Source organism: Oncorhynchus clarkii, chromosome 20, assembly GCF_045791955.1.
Source record: "Oncorhynchus clarkii lewisi isolate Uvic-CL-2024 chromosome 20, UVic_Ocla_1.0, whole genome shotgun sequence".
Classification (NCBI taxonomy): Eukaryota; Metazoa; Chordata; class Actinopteri; order Salmoniformes; family Salmonidae; genus Oncorhynchus; species Oncorhynchus clarkii.
The window spans coordinates 28231389-28252357 of NC_092166.1; the positions used below are offsets into that span (position 1 = coordinate 28231389).

The following is a 20969-nucleotide window of genomic DNA, read 5'->3' on the forward strand; positions in this document are numbered from 1 at the left end:
CATCTCATGGCTCTGTGTAACTTTGTTTGACTTCTCTGTTCCAACTTTGCAGTGGTAGGAAAAGAAACTGCCACAGGACACAAGCATGTCGGGCAGCCAGCTGCAGTTCAGAACAGTTCAGAAAACAGGAGGGAAAATCCATAGCACATCGTGTGTGTGTGTTTGTGTGTGAAAAAAATAAATAAAAGAACGGAGCAAGACTACCTCTCTCTTCATCGCTCCTTCAGACTAACATTAAATCATCCTACATAAGGCTGGCACAATTACCGTATAATCGCGTAACCGATAATGAATTGCCCAAAGCATAGTTCTGAGATATTGAGCAATAAAGTTTTCACATTCCAGATCTCAGAACTGTTTTCTAGTGAATTATTCTTTTGATCACCCATTCTGGTCCTCACCCTAAATGTACCTGAAGTGCAGAGCATCGAAATCCTAAGACATTTGAAAATCTGTTTTTTTTTTTTTAAATGGGGTGCAATCGCAGCTAGAAACTTGTGGCTCTGAAATGTCAATCTGGCTTCAGTCATAAGATTCTATCCGGCACAGTATGTTACATTTATGTCAATAGAAAAGTACAAAAAAATGTAATGATTAAATCAAGAGAATACCCTTCTTTCTAGTCACATATATGAATTCAAATATATGAACTCATGTCCATCACACATTTGTTAAAGCGAAGATGTCAAATACACTATATCCTATGGAGAACTAGCAGCATTGCTAAAGCTTAGCTCAGGATGACTAAAACTGATATATTTTCTGGTGTCTGACACCCAAAGTATGTAAACTACTTGCTAGTCATCAATAACACATTTGTAATTTTAGTCAAATAACCCTTCCATGGAGGTTTTCATATCGCTATAGAACTAGTCAAAAACAGCAATGTCTCACTAAGGACCTTAAACATGCTCTAAGGCACCTGTATTTATTTATTTTTGACTGTAAAGAGACATTCTTCAGAAAAATTGTGGGAAAAAAATCAAAGTAATTGAAAAAGAGGACCAGAACCTATGATATGAATAATCAAGTACTTGGGAGTCCCAAGGTTATATCTGCAAAATATATGGTTTTGAGATAATCATTTTTTTTTTAAGTCCCAGATCTCAGAACTGTTTTTGTGACGTCTTCCTCTTTCATGACAATAAGTATATCACCCTCCATCCAATTATTTTTGATTGACTATCCATCATTGTGTGATTGGACTGCAGATAGAACCATATAGCAGCAAGTTAAAAGGTGTTTGTGCAGATAGAACATTCAGATAATTTACAAAAAAATTACATTATAAACTATATTATTTATTTTTATCTGACATATCTCGCATGTAAAGGACCACCTAAAGAGCAACTGTGTTAATGACACAATTTTGACCAAAATGTCAGATATAACCTTCTAGTCCCAAGGTCAAGAATTATTAACAATAACGTGAACAATTTTTTAAAATCATAATCGCCTTAATCCGTTTATTTTAAGAGGGGATAGGGATTCAACTTTATTTTCAAGTAGATAGGTTACCCAATAGCAATTATTCATTTTTACATGAAAAGGGTAAAATTGCAATCATTTTACAAATATAGTCGGAAGAAGCTTCTTTTCCAAAAGTCACAAGCAGCCAAACCTATACATATTTTAGATGGGGGTGTCGTAGATATTTTTCAAAGATGCATTATGATACATTACAAGCTCAAAACAAACAAAAATACAATTATGACTCGTTACCCAAAATTCCATATACGCCACAGTCTTAATCCTACGGTTGCAACCAGCAGGCCAGTATATAATATACTCAATAGAATGCGCAATTGAATTGCCATGGAAACCGCTGTATACATTTTTTCTGTGCCATAATTGGCTATGATCCCCTATTCCTGGCCCTGTTGACACGGCGACGCCTTATCAGGCATTCTGGTCAGTGACTGACTGACTGACTGACTGGGTGAAAGAAAATAGGCTTTTCAGATTCCTCCCCCTGGCCAGCCAACGGTAAGCCTGCTATTTGAGCTCAAGTGAGCACAGAGTAGGCAGACGGGGGGCCAATACGGACTCACAATGTGTTGTATTATGGAAGTGTGGAGTCTCTTCTCCTTTTTTCGGGTACGCAGCCTATAATTCACTGGCAACAATCCTTTCCATAATACATATTTTGTTTTCTATCAACACCCTTGAAATTGAAAGTGGCACCACAGCGCAGATGGGTGCATCTGAAAAATACAGACCCAGCCAGTGGCGCGCTGCCATCGTCTGATGCTTTTAAACCCCTGAGAAAAAAAAGAGAGAAAAAAAATAAAAAGACAATTGAGGTTTGATATAAAGCTATTGGCTTTGGCCAGAGCACCAGACCATGACACACAGTCACAGTTATGTTTAGCCCCTCATCCTAACCCCTCATTTTCCCAGGATTGTTTTGTCCTTTAAGAGGCCTATCCTATACAACCTTTAACCCCCAAAACTCCCCTCCTCTGCTCTCCACGAGGACTTCAGACTCAGACTGAGGAGCCGCAAGAGTACCGGAATGTTTGATCAGTCTGGCAAAAAGTGGGCCAGTTTTGGAGGAGGGGGGGGGGGGGGATACAGACAGAGTGGCGAGGGCCGCAAGAGCCTTCACAGACAGACAGACAGAGCACAGCTAGGCGTTGGTTGACGCTTGTCATCCTCCATTAAGGCCTCTTTGATTGGTCTTTGTGGTCGTGGAAACGTCAAACAGCTGCATGCAAATGGACCTGTTCCCCCAGGCTGGCCCCCATTGTTCTGGGCCTAGGCTTGACAGGGACGCTTTCTCCACAGGATAAAGCAGGGTGTAGCCCTTTAGAAGAATAAGAGTGGCCCCACCACTGACACAGCGTGAGTCCTTCAAAATTGTTTGCCTTTTTTGGTCGTTTTATTCTTCAATATTACTGGTAGCCTATGTCTCGGGAAGAAAGAGGGAATCTTCCAAAGTCAAGCATTCCTCCCAACTGCGCTGGATGCCTCCATAATCTAATATCCGGAGCGAGAGTATAGGGCAAGCGAGCATACAGTATGTTTTCCAAAGATGAAGTCACGATTTTCCAAAGGGAATTAAGAAAAAGGAAAAAAAATCCAAAGCATATTTGAATACTTAACAAGTGTGAACAAAGCGGCTACATGTTTTTTTTTTTTTTTTTTACAAATTCTGCTCTCTTTGTACTCCTCTGCAGTATTTCTAATCTGTTCAATGGAAGTTGTTGATTGCAGGCCAAGGAAGGATTTAAAAAACAATAGGCTGAATTCATTTGGAAATAAAGTACTTGTATGAAGAAAATCACGGTGGCTTCTAAAGGGCACTTGCAATTAACCCCTTCTTTATTAAATAATACTAGTCTCAAATTGTAAACACAACATTCTTAAGCTGACAGAAAATTATTATATTTTGTATAAATATTTCATACAAGTCTCTTTTCATAGCCCTCAGTAGCATACAATAAATAGCATAGCTGCTGGTGTCTGGTAGCATACAATAAATAGCATAGCTGCTAGTGTCTGGTAGCATACAATAAATAGCATAGCTGCTGGTGTCTGGTAGCATACAATAAATAGCATAGCTGCTGGTGTCTGGTAGCATACAATAAATAGCATAGCTGCTAGTGTCTGGTAGCATACAATAAATAGCATAGCTGCTGGTGTCTGGTAGCATACAATAAATAGCATAGCTGCTGGTGTCTGGTAGCATACAATAAATAGCATAGCTGCTAGTGTCTGGTAGCATACAATAAATAGCATAGCTTCTGGTGTCTGGTAGCATACAATAAATAGCATAGCTGCTAGTGTCTGGTAGCATACAATAAATAGCATAGCTGCTGGTGTCTGCCATTTTCTATCTGTGATACAATCTCACAAATGCTATCCAAAAGGAAGACACACATTAAAACACATGGGAGTGAGTTGAGAGATGAGGAAGGAGATTTGGAGAGTTGCAAAATAACATCTGCACAGGAGATACTCTGTACAGGCATGACCCCGCTACAACAGGCCCATATTTCATTACAACCACGAAAACTGCAATAATACAATCGACAAGGACATATGGCACCATCTCCCATGACACTCACCCCCTCTCTCTCTTTCCGTCTCTGTTCTAGCTTGCTGGGAATCGTTTCTAAAGACAATGTCAGACAAGACCGCAAAGCAGACCCCAAAGGCTAAACGCTACTTTCCCAGACAAATAACTGCTATCAAACACCTCCAGGTTCCGATATACCGTAAGCATTCTAAAATAGAACCGGATAAGTCACTTAGTCCATTTGTGGTGAAAGCCATGCTCTCAGGAATTTCTCTCTTTAATATGGCTGAAATACAATGGTGGTGCTTCAGGTTCCAAAAATCACTCTTGGTATTCATGACCGTGGCCATTCATCTCCTAGACTGTGTTTTCTATATTTTTTCCCTCTGGAAACAGTGGGTGGGCATTGCAGGAGAGCAGGAGAGCATTACACGCGCGGCATGTTGATGCGTGTCTCATTCTGGAGAACTAAAAGGGAAGGATTTGTCATATCACTGGGACTAAAGCATGATAGAGTCAGGCCCCCCCGTGGCATCTCTTAAGCGCTTGGAAATATTGGAGATATTGGAGATATTGTATGGGCGTGTGTACATGTGTGTGGCTGAGAGACCCTGTCACGGCAGACGCTCAGGTGGCATTTCTCATCCCCATTTCCCCTCAACCCTATTTTCTCTCTCCTGTTCACAAGCCCAGGTGCTCCAGGCATGCTAACTTGCAAGCCTCCTTTAAATCCCAACCTAAACCTCAAATCCACTTCAAAAGTGACGCACGAGTGAGTGATGCTCCTATTGTCCTTATTTTTACACCAAGCGCCCTTTAGTGCTTAACCTGATCTTGTTGTTGTCTTCAAAGTCAGCAATGGCAAAACATGACAGTTCCAGACAATTTACAAATTCAATGTAGCGTCTAGGCGAAAGACTGTTTTGGTTCTTCAAAGACAGCAGCAGGCTCAACTCAAGCTAAAGACATCCCTCGATGACATCTGATTTTCCAAGCTCTGAGGGAAAGCGAAAGAGTATAACCATAGAACTAAAATTACAAGAATGGGAATTCCCAATCAAGCCAATGGGTCTGTGATGGGTGAAATTCTATTTCTATGTTTATAACTAACAATCTAACATGCCCTGTTTAAACTGAGGTCATCTTCTCTGTCAATGGGACTGCCCTAACCTCTGACCTTTAAGACACATCAAAAGGAAGCCATTTAAGAATGGGGAGCAACATCATTACACAGCTAACGCATTTAATCCTCTGAGGCCAACGCAGGGTCACCCATTAATTAAGCTCTTCATGACAGGGACGACACCATGTTAAAAACATGTCTTAGAAAAATGTCTCCTTTAGTCAATCTTTATCCAAACCAAACGCCTGTTGGATTATTAGAGCTTGGCAAATCAAACGTTTTTTTTTGTTTGTTTGTTAAGGAAATAGAAATGGGAAATTCCACAGTGACAGAATTACCCTGAGGCTCCCGTTTTTTTTTCATTTTAAACAGTGTGCCGAACAAAAACCATGGATTTCAAAGTTTAATGACAACGTTGAAACATTTACACAGTAAATAAATAAAACATGTAGATGCAATGATGCACATTTTAGTAACATAATTACGATAAAATCTCCCTCCGTTTAATTCTGTTACCAAACTTTCTATCTGCACAGTTCTATCTGTAAACGTGTTTTTATAAAATGTTCAGTGGAAATTGTTAAAAGTAATCCTTGTGCATAGAGTGATGGTTTGTCAAACTTTGAAATCAATGGTTTTTGTTTGGTATACAATTTAAAGTGTGGTCTCAGCATCCAAAGAGTCTCAGCGTCCAAAGAGTCTCAGCGTCCAAAGAGTCTCAGCGTCCAAAGTCTCATCGTCCAAAGAGTCTCAGCGTCCAAAGACACAAATATGTGTCACAGGCGTTAATAAACATTAAAATCACAAAAGGCTTTGGTTGAGAGTTTATGAGAAACCTATTCAGTATACACAAGGGAGAGCATCAATAATTAGTTAACTGCTGCAAGCTGGCCTAGCATATTATTGCATGTGTTTTCCACAGAGTTGATGAAACACACAGAAAGAGGAGAATATAGAAGGAAAATCTCCCCTGTGTGTAGCAAGGGCGCAGTTTCTTTATCTCCCCTGAATGATTGTGCTGCATCCTTAAATGTCCTCAAAGCCAAAGCCCCGTTCCTAACCCCTCACATTTAAACCCCAGCTGGGCTTTCTGCTTCAAGTCCCGGAACCAGTCAGGTGCTTCCCTAAGGGGGGTCCCCTCCTCATCACATGGCCCTGCATGCGTGTGTGTGTTTGTGTGTTCTGAGCCCGGCCCAGGAGGCTCCCTCAGTACGGCACATTGACAGAGTATGTCAGGAGGAACTGTGACTGGAACAGGGATTAAATCGGTTCTTAATAATGAGGCTGGAACAGTAGGGCTGACTGGGGACCAACCAGAACCGGAGGACTACGAGTAGCCAAGCGGTTAAAAGTGTTGGGCCAGTAACCGAAAGGTCTCTGGTACGAATCCCAGAGCCAACTAGGTGAAACATCTGCCAATGTGCCCTTGAGCAAGGCCCTCAACCCACTTCTGTGCGTCACTCGCTGGATAAGGAAAGGACACAGATGATAGGGGAACACTCTCATGCACGCCGCAAGCACACGCTCACACAAATACGCCACATGCACATACATGCAAAAACACAGCTGTGAAACCCTTACACTATATATTAATGATAACAAATACTAATGTGTTAGAATATTATAACAGTGAAGGTCCAATTCGAGTCCTGACATACAATACAATCATGTTACAATCAACTCCTGACAGAGTACAGTTAAGTGATAATGCCCTCGAAGCTGGTGTTTGGAGGATATATTGGCACGGGTGTTGTTAGGCATATCCTCCAAACACCGGCTTCGAGGGCATTATCACTTCTATACAACGGTTTACCAACATATTCAAATAATGATTTACAGTTGAAGTCAGAAGTTTACATACACTGAGGTTGGAGTCATTAAAGCTTGTTTTTCAACCACTCCACAAATGTCTTGTTAACAAACTATAGTTTTGGCAAGTCGGTTAGGACATCTACTTTGTGCATGACACAAGTAATTTGTCCAGCAATTGTTTACAGACAGATTATTTCACTTATAATTCACTGCATCATAATTCCAGTGGGTCAGAAGTTTACATACACGAAGTTGACTGTGCCTTTAAACAGCCTGGAAAATTCCAGAAAATGATGTCATGGCTTTAGAAGCTTCTGATTGACATCATTTGAGTCAATTGGAGGTGTACTTGTGGATGTATTTCAAAGGCTACCTTCAAACTCTGTGCCTCTTTGCATGACATTATGGGAAAATCAAAAGAAATCAGCCAAGACCCCAGAAAATAAATTGTAGACGTCCACAAGTCTGGTTTATCCTTGGGAGCAATTTCCAAACGCCTGAAGGTAAAACGTTCATCTGTACAAACAATAGTATGCAAGTATAAACACCATGGGACCACGCAGCGGTCATACCACTCAGGAAGGACTTTACCTGAAAGGTCGCTGAAAGGAAGAAGCCACTGCTCCAAAACCGCCATGAAAGAAACAGACTATAAGGACAAAGATCATAGTTTTTGGAGAAATGTCCTCTGGTCTGATGAAACAAAAATAGAACTGTTTGACCATAATTGCCATTGTTATGTTTGGAGGAAAAAGAGGGAGGCTTGCAAGCCGAAGAACACTCTCCCAACCGTGAAGCACGGGGGTGGCAGCATCATATTGTGGGGGTGCTTTGCTGCAGGAGGGACTAGTGCACTTAACAAAATCGATGGCATCATGAAGATGGAAAATGATGTGGATATATTGAAGCAACATCTCAAGACATCAGTCAGGAAGTTAAAGCTTGGTCGCAAATGGGTCTTCCAAATGGACAATGACCCCAAGCATACTTCCAAAGTTGTGGCAAAATGGCTTAAGGACAACAAAGTAAACATATTGGAGTGGCCATCACAAAGCCCTGTTCTCAATCCTATAGAAAGGATGGGCAGAACTGAAAAAGTGTGTGCGAGCGAGGAGGCCTACAAACCTGATTCAGTCACACCAGCTGTCAGGAGGAATGGGCCAAAATTCACCCAACATATTGTGGGAAGCTTGTGGAAGGCTACCCGAAAAGTTTGACCCAAGTGAAACAATTGAAAGGCAATGCTACCAAATACTAACTGACTGTATGTAAACTTCTGACCCACTGGGAATGTGATGAAAGAAATAAAACTGAAATAAATCATTCTCTCAACTATTATTCTGACATTTCACATTCTTAAAATAAAGTGGTGATCCTAACTGACCTAAGACAGGGAATTTTTACTTGGAATAAGTGTGAGGAATTGTGAAAAATTGAGTTTAAATGTATTTGGCTAAGGTGTATGTAAACTTCCGACTTCAACTGTACATATTTTCAATAAAAACTTTATTTTGATGAATTTATTCATACCATTTCATCCTTCTACAAGATATAGTCCCGAAACAAATCTAGGGTTGCTACCCAAGCCGACTTGTCGTTCGTTAAATTGGTTCGGTTGCCAGAGACAAGATCCAGTCGTTCGTTCTAAATGTTTCATTGCCATACTGGCTGGCAACGTTCTTATCCCTTGCATGCTAGCAAGCCAACTACGGCTAACTTACAGTCACATCAAACAGTGCAGCCAGAATAACAACAGTAGCTGTATTTTTTAAAGCTGTTTTCTAGTGACATATTTGGATAAATCCATAACAAGGAGCTAATGAGGCACGATTTCGCCTGGCATAGAACATTTGCTCTCTCGTTAGGACACTGTTGTTCAGAGGAGCTAGGCAACAACACAGCTAACACAATAACTTCAAATTAAAGCTGGAAAAACTACAAACTAGCTGCACTTCACTTCGTTTTACTTTTTTTTCAATTTACATTTCTTTGTATATATCCATAAAATGATGTCAGCTGATTCATGATTTCGACTGGCTGAGAAACTCTGCCTGCCTCTCTCTCTCGTCTCCCGAACCCCACACGTTCATTATTATGGGATAGTTGGAGATTGAATTTGAATATTGAAACATTGTTGCAAATGTCTGAGAGACAGACAGCAAGGTTTATACAATTCTCCACTGTTGAAAACTAAATGTTTGTCTAAAAGACATGTGAGATAATGTCTAGATGGTTTTTATAGTGGAGATCAAGTTTTCAAAACCTCTTAAGGATCCTCCACTTTTTTTCCAATTTTCACCTAAAATGACATGCCCAAATCTAACTGCCTGTAGCGCAGGACCTGATGCAAGGATATGCATATTATTGATATTATTTGAAAGGAAACACTTTGAAGTTTGTAGAAATGTGAAATGAATGTTGGAGAATATAACATATCAGATCTGGTAAAAGATAATAAAAATAAAAAACTGTTTAAAAAATAATTGTACCATCATCTTTGAAATGCAAGAGAAAGACCCTAATGTATTATTCCAGCCCAGGTGCAATTTAGCAGTGTATGTGCTAAGTTTTAGACTGATCCAACGAACCATTGCATTTATGTTCAAAATGCTGTATCAAGACTGCCCAAATGTGCCTAATTGGTTTATTAATAACTTTTCAAGTTCATAACTGTGCACTCTCTTCAAACAATATCATGGTATTATTTCACTGTATTAGCTACTGTAAATTGTACAGTGTAGATAGATGAACAAGAATTTAAGCTTCTGCCAATATCAGATTTGTCTATGTCCTGGGAAACGTTCTTGCTACTTACAACCTCATGCTAATCGCATTAGCCTACATTAGCTCAACCGTCCCGAGGGGGACCCATCAATCCTGTAGAGGATAACATCCCTGCCTGGGCTGATGAGATGCACAGTCAGATGGAACAGAGTAAATAGGTATTTTAACGTCATAGATTTAGCCAGTGGTAACTTGTGCAATAGACACCGGCTGGAATGCACTTTTAACCAATCAGAATTCCGGATTAGACCCACCAGTTGTATAATCATTTTATAGAAATCACATTCCAACATCCCATATACGGTCGTTGTAGGTGACCCTTTTAGAGCTTGGTCAATGAAGTGAGAGACAAACAGAATCCAGACACATTCCAATGCAGTAGCCCAACCCAACAGGCGGACAATCTCTGGAACACTGTCTGACTGACCACTGATTGACTAGAGTGTGATGACTGTGATGACCTTGCCCCCTCCACTCCTCCACCGGTCAATACGAGCAACAAGCAGCCTGGCCACTGATAAGAGATTGGCCAGATGGGGAGACCTTGATGACAGACAGCTTCCTGGTTCCCTGCCCCCCTCCTTCATTTCGATGAGGAGCCATTGCGGGCTGGCAGCCCTGTGCACTCAACGGAGGAATATGCTGATAACGTACCAGGCAAACAAAAACGCTCTTTGTGCCTCTCTCTCTCAGTCTCTCTGTTTCTCAGACCCCTGTTTCGGGGGACTTTATTCCCTCTCTAACCACACTTATTCAATTTCCTGCACAGCAGTAGAAGGGTTCCTTATCTTGGGCTGTTTATACCTGCAAATCGCCCAGCAGCCCTTTTGTTTGCAGGTGACCCACCCCGAGGTGACATTTAATTCCTGGACAGAAAATGTGGTCATGCACCATGGCACAGCCTCCCTAGCCTTGGGGGATTTACTATTACATGCTACAGAGTGGTGTTCGTTCACCATCTAGAGTATACAGTCCTAGCAGACAGAGGTACACAAACAAGAGTGCTGCTGCTAATAAAACATAGTGGAAATAAACCAAGCCCAATGAGACACAAATACACGCACACACAGAATAGTAATCAGTATGTAGACTAACCTATCACACAAATACACCACTGACAGAAATATGCAAGCAAACACGCACGCGCGCACACACGCACACACGTGCACACGCACACGCACACGCACACGCACACACACACACACACACACTCGTAATTCATTTTTGAATTGCTTCACTCCTTTTTATTTGTATATCATTTTCTTTTTTATAATTAACATCTGGGGTGTATAACATATTCAATGCTGGCAAATTGTTTTTATTATAAACTCCTACAAAATCGACTGCAGTGTAAAGTCAACGTCAGCAACAAATTCTTCTCTAAATAGCAATCATTTTCTTCACAGACACTACGGATGCAATATATGAGACTACTTTCCCATTGATAGAGCCAAGATCCCCTTTCATCCTATAAAATCTCATTTAATTTGATTTGTCACATGTGCTGAATACAACCTTACAGTGAAATGCTTACTTACAAGCCCTTAACCAACCATGCAGACTTAAGAAAATACCTTTAAAAAGTAAGAGATAAGAATAACAAATGTTTAAAGAGCAGCAGTACATTTTTTATTTGTGTTTTATTTCACCTTTATTTAACCAGGTAAACTAGTTGAGAACAAGTTCTTATTTACAACTGCAACCTGGCCAAGATAAAGCAAAGCAGTGCGACACAAACAACAACACAGAGTTACACATGGAATAAACAAGCGTACAGTCAATAACACAATAGGGAAAAAATGAAAGTCTATATACAGTGTGTGCAAATGGCGTGAGGAGGTAATGCAATAAATAGGCCATAGTAGCGATATAATTACAATTTAGCAAATTAACATTGGAGTGATAGATGAGCAGATGATGTGCAAGTAGAAATACTGGTGTGCAAAAGAGCCGAAAAGTAAATAAAAACAATATCGGGATGAGGTAGGTAGATTGGGTGGGCTATTTACAGATGGGCTATGTACAGCTGCAGCGATCAGTTAGCTGCTCAGATAGCTGATGTTTAAAGTTAGTAGGGGAAATATAAGTCTCCAGCTTCAGTGATTTCGTGTGATTCGTTCCAGTCATTGGCAGCAGAGAACTGTAAGGAAAGGTGGCCAAAGGACGTGTTGGCTTTGGGGATGACCCGTGAGAGATACCTGCTAGTGCGCGTGCTACGGGTGGGTGTTGTTATCGTGACCAGTGAGCTGATGATGAGATAGCTTTACCTAGCAGACAAGGCGGAGCTTTACCTAGCATCGACTTATAGATGACCTGGAGCCAGTGGGTCTGGCAACGAAAATGTAGCGAGGGCCAGCCGACTAGAGCATACAGATCGCAGTGGTGGGTGGTATAGGGGGCTTTGGTAACACAATGGATAGCACTGTGATAGACTGCATCCAGTTTGCTGAGTAGAGTGTTGGAAGCTATTTTGTAAATGACATCGCTGAAGTCGAGGATCGGTAGGATAGTCAGTTTTACGAGGGTGTGTTTGGCGGCGTGAGTGAAGGAGGCTTTGTTGCAAAATAGGAAGCCGATTCTAGATTTAGTTTTAGATTGGAGATGTTTAATATGAGTCTGGAAGGAAAGTTTACAGTCTAGCCAGACACCTAGGTATTTGTTGTTGTCCACATATTCTAAGTTAGAACCGTCCAGAGCAGTGATGCTAGTCGGGCGGGCGGGTGCGGGCAGCGAACGGTTGAAAAGCATGCATTTATTTTACTATTGTATGGCATTGAAGCTCGTTTGGAGGTTAGTTAACACAGTGTCCAAGGAAGGGCCAGATATATACATAATGGTGTCGTCTGCGTAGAGGTGGATCAGGGAATCACCCGCAGCAAGAGCGACATTATTGATATATACAGAGAAAAGAGTCGGCCCGAGAATTGAACCCTGTGGTACCCCCAAAGAGACTGCCAGAGGTCCGGACAATGGGCCCTCCGATTTGACACACTGAACTCTGTCTGAGAAGTAGTTGGTGAACCAGGCAAGGCAGTCATTTGAGAAACCAAGGCTGTTGAGTCTGCCAATAAGAATGTTGTGATTGACAGTCGGAAGCCTTGGCCAGGTCGATGAAGAAGGCTGCACAGTACAGTCTTTTATCGATTGATATTGTTTAGTACCTTGAGCATGGCCAAGGTGCACCCGTGACCAGCTTGGAAACCGGAGAAGCGGAGAAGGTACGGTGGGATTCAAAATGGTCAGTGATCTGTTTATTAACTTGGCTTTCGAAGACTTTAGAAAGGCAGGGCAGGATGGATATAGGTCTATAACTGTTTGTGTCTAGAGCGTCACCCCCTTTGAAGAGGGGGGTGAAATAACAATAGCGGGGCTATATACAGGGGGTACTGGTACAGAGTCAATGTGCGGGGGCACTGGTGTCGAGGTAATTGAGGTAATATGTACATGTAGGTAGACTTATTAAAGTGACTATGCATAGATCAGCAACTTGAAGCTCTCAACCTGCTCCACTGCAGCCCCGTCGATGAGAATGAGGGCGTGCACTGTCCTCCTTTTCCTGTGGATCTGTTGGTTCAGTATGCAAATTGGAGTGGGTCTAGGGTTTCTGGGAAGATGGTGTTTATGTGAGCCATGACCAGCCATTTAAAGCATTTCATGGCTACAGACGTGAGTGCTATGGGTCGGTAGTCATTTAGGCAGTTTACCTTAGTGTTCTTGGGCACAAGGACTATGGTGGTCTGCTTGAAACATGTTGGTATTACAGAATCAGACAGGGAGAGGTTGAAAATGTCAGTGAAGACACTTGCCAGTTGGACAGTGCATGCTTGGAGTACACGTCCTGGTAATCCGTCTGGCCCTGCGGTCTTGTGAATGTTGACCTGTTTAAAGGTTTTACATCGGCTGCGGAGAGCTTTATCACACAGACGTCCAGAACAGCTGATGCTCTCATGCATGTTTCAGTGTTACCTGCCTTGAAGCGAGCATAGAAGTTATTTAGCTCGTCTGGTAGGATTGTGTCTGTAATAGTTTGCAGGCCCTGCCACATCCGACGAGTGTCGGAGCAGGTGTAGTACGATTCGATCTTAGTCCTGTACTGATGCTTTGGTTCGTCGGAGGTTCGTCGGAGGGCATAGCGGGATTTCTTATAAGCTTCTGGGTTAGAGTCCTGCTCCTTGAAAGCTGTAGCTCTTCCCTTTAGCTCAGTGTGAATGTTGCCTGTAATCCATGGCTTCTGGTTGGGGTATGTACGTACAGTCACTGAGGGGACGACGTCCTTGAAGCACTTATTGAAGAATCCCGGTACATATTCCAGTCTGTGCTAGAAAAACAGTCCTGTAGTTTAGCATCTGCTTCATGTGAAAACTTTTTTATAGACCGAGTCACTGCTTCAATTTTTGCTTGTAAGCAGGAATCGGGAGTGTAAAATGATGGTCTGATTTGCCAAATGGAGGGTGAGGGAGAGCTTTGTACGCATCTCTGTGTGTGGAGTAAAGGTGGTCTAGAATCGTTTTCCCTCTGGTTGCACATTTAACATGCAGATATAAATTAGGTAGAAGTGATTTAAGTTTCCCTGAATTAAAGTCCCCGGCCACTAGGAGCGCCACCTCTGGATGAGAGCTTTCCTGTTTGCTTAACATACCACCACATCATCGGTCTGTGGTGGTATGTTGACAGCTATGAACAATACAGATGAAAACTTTCTTCGTAGATAGTGTGGTCTAGAGCTTATCATGAGATACTTCTACCTCAGGTGAGCAAAATCTCGAGACGTCCTTAGATATCGTGCACCAGCTGTTGTTTACATAAATGCATAGGCCCCCGACCCGTGTCTTACCAGAAGCTGCTGTTCTGTCCTGCAGATAGTGTATGAGTGCCAGCTGTATGTTCTTAAAGTTGTTGGTCGGCCACTCGGTGAAACATAAGATATTACAGTTTTTAATGTCCCGTGGTAGGATAAACGTGCTTTCAGTTCGTCCCTTTTATTTTCCAGCGATTAGCATTAGCTAGCAGGACGAAAGGCAAGGGCAGATTAGCCACTCGTCGCCTGATCCTCCGGATCTCTTTCCACTAAATCTCAGTTTCCTTCTCCAGCGAATAACGGGGATCTGGGCCTGGTAGGGTGTCTGTATTATATCCCTCCCGTCTGACTCACTGAAGAAGAACTCTTTGTCCAGTTTGAGGTGAGCAATCGCAGTTCTGATGTCCAGAAGCTCTTTTCAGTCATAAGAGACGGTAGCAGCAACATTATGTACAAAACAAGTTACGAACAACGCAAAAAAAACTAACAAAATAGCATGGTTAGTTAAGAGCCGATAAGACGGCTGCCTTCCCCTCCGGCGCCACCCCCATCAAACAAGCGCCTTAAGAGAATTGTTTTTTAAAAACATGGTGTCCCGGACACATTAAAATCTATGTCATGATGAAGGAGAACATTGCTGACAATGCCAAGTTAAAATATTCAATAGCGCAGGTAGAAAGAGTCATGCCGCAATACGACAGATTGCATTGTTTACACTGATCATCGCTATTCTTGTCTTTGGTCTCACCTGTAATAAATCTTCTTTGTTCTTATTTGTTGTCTAGTATTTGCTATATGTTGTGTATATTGTTGAATCAATGTGACATACTCTTGGCTTCAATTCATCTCTATTTAAATATTACCATTTGAACTGGAAATTATACTGTAATAAAATCAAACATATTGCTATTACCTTCAATCATCTTCCTTATTCTAAAGTCCCATACATGATTAATGCTGAATATTTTTTTTAAAAGACAGCCTACGTGTTTTTGCAGACATGAACGTTTGATTAAATGCATGACTTTGTCATGACATTTGTAAGCCCTGGGAAGGAAGTGACTTGTGAAAACCAACTCCAAGAATTTACATTCAAGCAGGGGTGTTCAATTAAACTGAAACTCCTCTCTATTGTATACACCACAGGGAACAATATTACTTTGCCACCACCATTATTTGAGTTGGGTTGTTTGAGTCTGAGGAACTTCCATTTACTTTAACTGTAGATCTCACATTTGAGTGGGAAAAAAGTGAGGCTGGGGTCTGGTCCCGTGTGTTTATATCCACTTGAGACGTTGGAGGGGTGTGAATTGAGCTGGGTTGTGTCGCTGCCAGCAAACAAGATTTAGGGGCATGCTAAGCAAATGAAATCAACCTGTCAGGAGGCTTAACTTCCAACCTAATAGATTGAGTGTCTGTTCATCATAGGGCCATATAACAGGGAGTTTTACAATCACATCTAAATACACAATAAAAGCAAGCTAGGCCTCTCCTCTCCCAAAGGCCTGCACTCTTAAATCATAGCTGTGCGTACGGACAGACCGGAACATTCTTGTTGCTGCTCTTGGTTTCCCAAGACCCACTCAGGAAATCACTGCTAATCTAAATTACCCCATCAAGGGTGATATTGTGTTTTGTTTTCGCAGAATGAAATGCTGAATCCTGTGCTGTTCAATACAGCTTTTTACCATAATAATTACATTTTTCTGGACAAATCGTATCTAGGTTTACCGGCTTCTCCTATTCATGGGAAATTCTGCAAGGTTACATTCAAAAAGACACATTTCATCTTAAAGATGGACATGGTGAGAAAGCATTGTGAGGGAAAGGATTGTGTGGGGAAAGCATCGCTACATATGCTGTAGCCAATACTGACTGAATTATAATGATGACTGCAGTATAATAAACATTTTGAGAATGTGAATGTGACGGTTAAGATCCATCTCTCAGCGACACCCCCCATGCGGTCATGGCTAGATGAAAGTCCAAGCGATAAAACCTGTCTTGTTTCACGGAAGACTTCCATTTGGGCCAGAACGTGCCGTGGGAAAGGGATAAATCAGAGGGCGTTCTGTGTGCATGTTCACAGCACGCCGTCTCGCCAGTCATCTGTGAATCTCCCAGGGCTCGACTGATAATTCATGATAGCCCTGCCATAGACCCGCACCGTTCAGATATGAATTATAAAAACACCAAACCAAGCATATCAGTCAGATGACAGACTGGACGTTAATGGCTGGAGGCCAGTGTGGAGAATCGAGGCTCGCTGCTTTCTTTCCATTCATTCCACTCTGACAACTGGAAATACCAGTGTGGCACATGGGAGGCCATTCCATCAATACACAGCCATGGCTTTCTTATGGCTCGAGTCCAATCATTTTTGATGAGTTGGGACCTATAGTTGACCCTTATAACCATCTTGATAGAAAAAAATCACTCAAGTATGGGAGTTGATAGAATAATATAATAACTTTTAGGCAAGATCTGCTATTGAAAGCAATGCAGTCCAATGCATGTGAAATTTCAAATGATGTGCAAATAGTTTAAGTAAAATTGGAAGCCCTCCATGTCTACTAGGAGTGAATGAGAGTGCCTGCATTTTGGCAATTTTCACTGACTGAAAAAGTTAGTCTAACTCTCAATATGTACAGGGGTCATGTGAATAAACTAGGTCAAAAATAATTACACCACTGTCTGCTTTAGCCCTTCGGCACTTTTCACAAAGGCTGGTATTTGAATAGACAAAACATTGACACCTCAGTTTAATATGCTTGTCAAATAGACAGAACCTGGTGTAGAAACTGAATATCGCCTGCAATCCAAACACTTGTTGGGAACAAAACAAACAGTGTTTCCTAAATTATACTTAATCCCCATCTACACAAAGAGATGACACAGACAAAGAAGAGAAACTACTTTTATCTTCCTCTTTCTGTTTCATACACGTTTGGATGTTTCGGTTGAGGGGCCTATTCCACTCCTGGTATTAACAACAGAACGACGGCTACACAATATCTACACAAAATAAAGCGCAGACCATAATCCCCCCCCGTCCCCCCTTTTCTTTGAAGTTCATAATAACTGCCATTGTGAGAGGAACTCGGCCCTACCTTTGCAGGGTTGGCTGCTTGGCTAGGTCTGAATCTGGTTGTCACCTTCTATCTTCATATCTACAGGCTGGGCGGTCTAAAACCACCCTTGAGTAACATGATACCATCCCTGACCCAGTTTGCTGCTCCAGGAATGATATACTTAGTCAATATATAAGTTAGACAATGATTTGAAAAGGCAGCAATAAAAAGACACGAGTGCAAACATAGAACGGAAGTCATTACTAGAACTTTTTAAAAAGCTGTGCGCATAAACAGAGAGAGAATCAGAGAGCTATATTTGAATATAAAAACCACATGCACTGAAGCAAGGTTTCCAATGATGTCCCTATTATGCTAATAAGAAAACCCACCAAATGGCATTTTTCATAAGCGTTAATTAACTCGATGGAATGAGGGGACAGTCACAAGTATTTGTGCCGACTCCATTCCTCTAGTTACAAAAACCTAGAATAAGCATTCAATAACCCAAAAACAAGATAAAAAAAAAAATAAATAAAAATACATCTGTCATTAAAGATTTTCAAAAAAAAAGGAATGTTTTTGTTTTGGGTGTACATGGTCACGTCATAGTACTATCTCCTCCTCACCGAAAAGAGGAAGTCGTTTTTAAGAGGGGGCCTTTTGTAGGTCTGACATCCATGGAAATGTGGTTTATGCTTCAAAAAATGGCACACACACACACAGGGTGAAGGTGAGTGGCGTACGAATGGATCCGACATAGTTTTCAATGTGAAAACCCACACACATTCCTTCTTTGATAAAAATGGGCAAATTTGCATTCATAGGCCTGAGAGCCCTCGCCTTCGTCAAGTGAAACCCAAAACCTTGACTTTCTGCATACCAAAGCAGGAACTCGCCCTGAAAAGAAAATCACCGGGACCGTTCAGCCCAGACCATCTCGCAGCTCAAATCAGAAGCCCCATTCTTCAAACTTTTCTGAGGTCGTTTGTTTTCTTGGGAAAAAGATTTGAGTTATTTAGTATCGTATTCAAATGCTATACATCTACAAAGTGAGTCTATCTCCTTCTGAATGTTTGTGCCTGCTTCGACTGTTCCATTCCCCATCTCTTTTTAGTTAACAAATCATCTTTCACAGTCAGATTTAAATATAAAACAACAAAAAAACTATTGAAATCTATGAAAGTGTGAAATAGAAACATGACAAAGAGATATTTAATTCAAAAGAAATCTCAGGAGTTGATACGCTTTGACGTTTGGCTGTAATCAATGTTTGGCACGCTAGCATGTGATTTGAGTACAATGAGAGTAAAACCGAACAGACATGTAATGATTGTCATTAAGCAGAAATACCAACCAACCGATATTAATGCCTCCGATGGGAACATATCAGAGAGAATAGTTTGACAAACTTGTAATGACAGCCAAACGTACTAATCTAAAGTAAGGCATGGAAAAGAAAAGAAAAAAATAATCACAAGATGCCTTTGGGTAGCATGAAAAACAAACACAAAAAAACACTAGTAGTTCTTTCCAAAAACTCTTCTGTTAGGCAAAACGCCATCTCCTTTGATTGAAGCCTCCAGGTGCAAGGACTGAACAGAATCATCCTATCAAGTTGCATATAAAAACGAATGGGGTTTTCTGAATTACAAAAGCCTCGGTGCACTGCACTCAGATCAACAACTCAGTCCCTGTGCTATTGTGAACCTTCAATGATAAAATATCTTGGAAGTGAATTCACCATATAACACAACTCTTCACTCCCATTAGAAGACTGCAAACATACTTTCAGTGAACACAATCACATTCAGTGAACACACACACACACACACACACACACACACACACACACACACACACACACACACACACACACACACACACACACACACACACACACACAATGTATCGGACTCAAATCCAGACAAGGACTTACCTTCTGAACAATGGAAATGAATTAGGGTGAGCAGTAGACAATGGAGAACTAAACACCTCCACGCTGCAGGAGCCATTGTTGCTGAGTGTGGAGAGGTCTCCAGATGCCCTCTAGTTAACAACTGTGGTTGTAGGATATAGAATCGAAAAAGCAGAGGAGTCTTGGAGTAGTCAGCGATCTGTGGTTTTAGGAGAAGCCTCACCAGTCATCTTCTCATCTGAAAATACAGAGAGGAAGATTGGGGTGAAAAGGAGGGGGGGGGGGGGGGGTACTGCTGCAAAATGAGACAAAATCATCACAAAGCCTATGTCATCACTGCTGCCATCTTTCAAGATGGGTTTGAGCGATGCATTACCATAAATATTCAACACACAGTACAAATGGTGAATATTCATGGCGAGACAAATGTATACTGAAAATGTGTGATAACAGTAAGTCACTTCGGATATATGCATCTGCCAAAATGACCACAAACATTCATCAGTCAAACCAGTCAGATAGTGAGATATTCAGTCCATGCAGACAGGCAAATGGAGAGGTTTGACGAAATACTGGAGCTATTCAGTCTATCAAGACTACCGTTAGTGTTTATTATTCGCTTCTGACAGGAAATACTCTTGGGTAGAAGAGAGGATGACAGAGCACTCATCCCTGGGCTATAGGCTCATCTTTTCCATGTAGCGAATTAGTGTTTACACTGACTACCTTCACCCCGTTTATCCCTCCACTCCCTGCCTCCCTCAATCTCCTCCCCAGAGCTCTACTGCCTTATACCCACAAGAGAGGACCCTGTTGCTCAGGCAACGCACTCACACAGACTCAGACAGGACACCATTAGAGACACAGCTTCTTTGTGAGGTACTTTTGTCTGCTTCTTCCTTATCTTGAAGGGAACCACAAACAGCCCAGCCAGCTTTGTCTGCCTCAGCTAAGGTTAGGCTCAACTCCCAGAAGACGCACTCCACACACCAGAGAGACTTGTTAGAATACAAGTCAAATAGGCCGGATAGAGGTCATGTCACATATACACTACCGTTCAAAAGGTGGTCATTTAGAAATGTTCTTGTTTTTGAAGGAAAAGCACATTTTTTGTCCATTAAAATAACATAAAATTGATCAGAAATACAGTGTAGACGTGGTTAATGTTGTAAATGACTATTGTAGCTGGAAACGGCAAATGTTTTATGGAATATCTATATAGGCGTACAGAGGCCCATTATCAGCAACCATCACTCCTGTGTTCCAATGGCACGTTGTGTTAGCTAATCCAAGTTTATCATTTTAATGGCTAATTGATCGTTAGAAAACCATTTTGCAATTATGTTAGCACAGCTGAAAACTGTTGTTCTGATTAAAGAATAAATTAAACTGGCCTTCTTTAGACTAGTTAAGTATCTGGAGCACCAGCAGTTGTGGGTTCG

At 41.5% G+C, this 20969-nt stretch overlaps 1 protein-coding gene across 8 annotated transcripts in view; it reads right to left on the minus strand.

Moving 5' to 3' along the window:
- The window catches only part of LOC139376155 (adhesion G protein-coupled receptor L2-like), a 107585-nt gene that overhangs the window by 60068 nt on the left and 26548 nt on the right, over positions 1–20969 (minus strand). For 6 of the 8 annotated variants that reach the window (XR_011627885.1, XR_011627886.1, XR_011627887.1 and 3 more), the window contains exon 1: positions 19549–19748. Coding sequence is in view for 5 of the 8 variants with exons in the window: in XM_071118401.1 (XP_070974502.1) it covers positions 19549–19624 (76 nt within the window). In the remaining 3 variants the exon portion in view is untranslated. Of the gene's footprint in view, positions 1–19548; positions 19766–20969 lie in introns of those variants that run through there. The other 2 variants (XM_071118402.1, XM_071118405.1) reach the window with 1 other exon arrangement.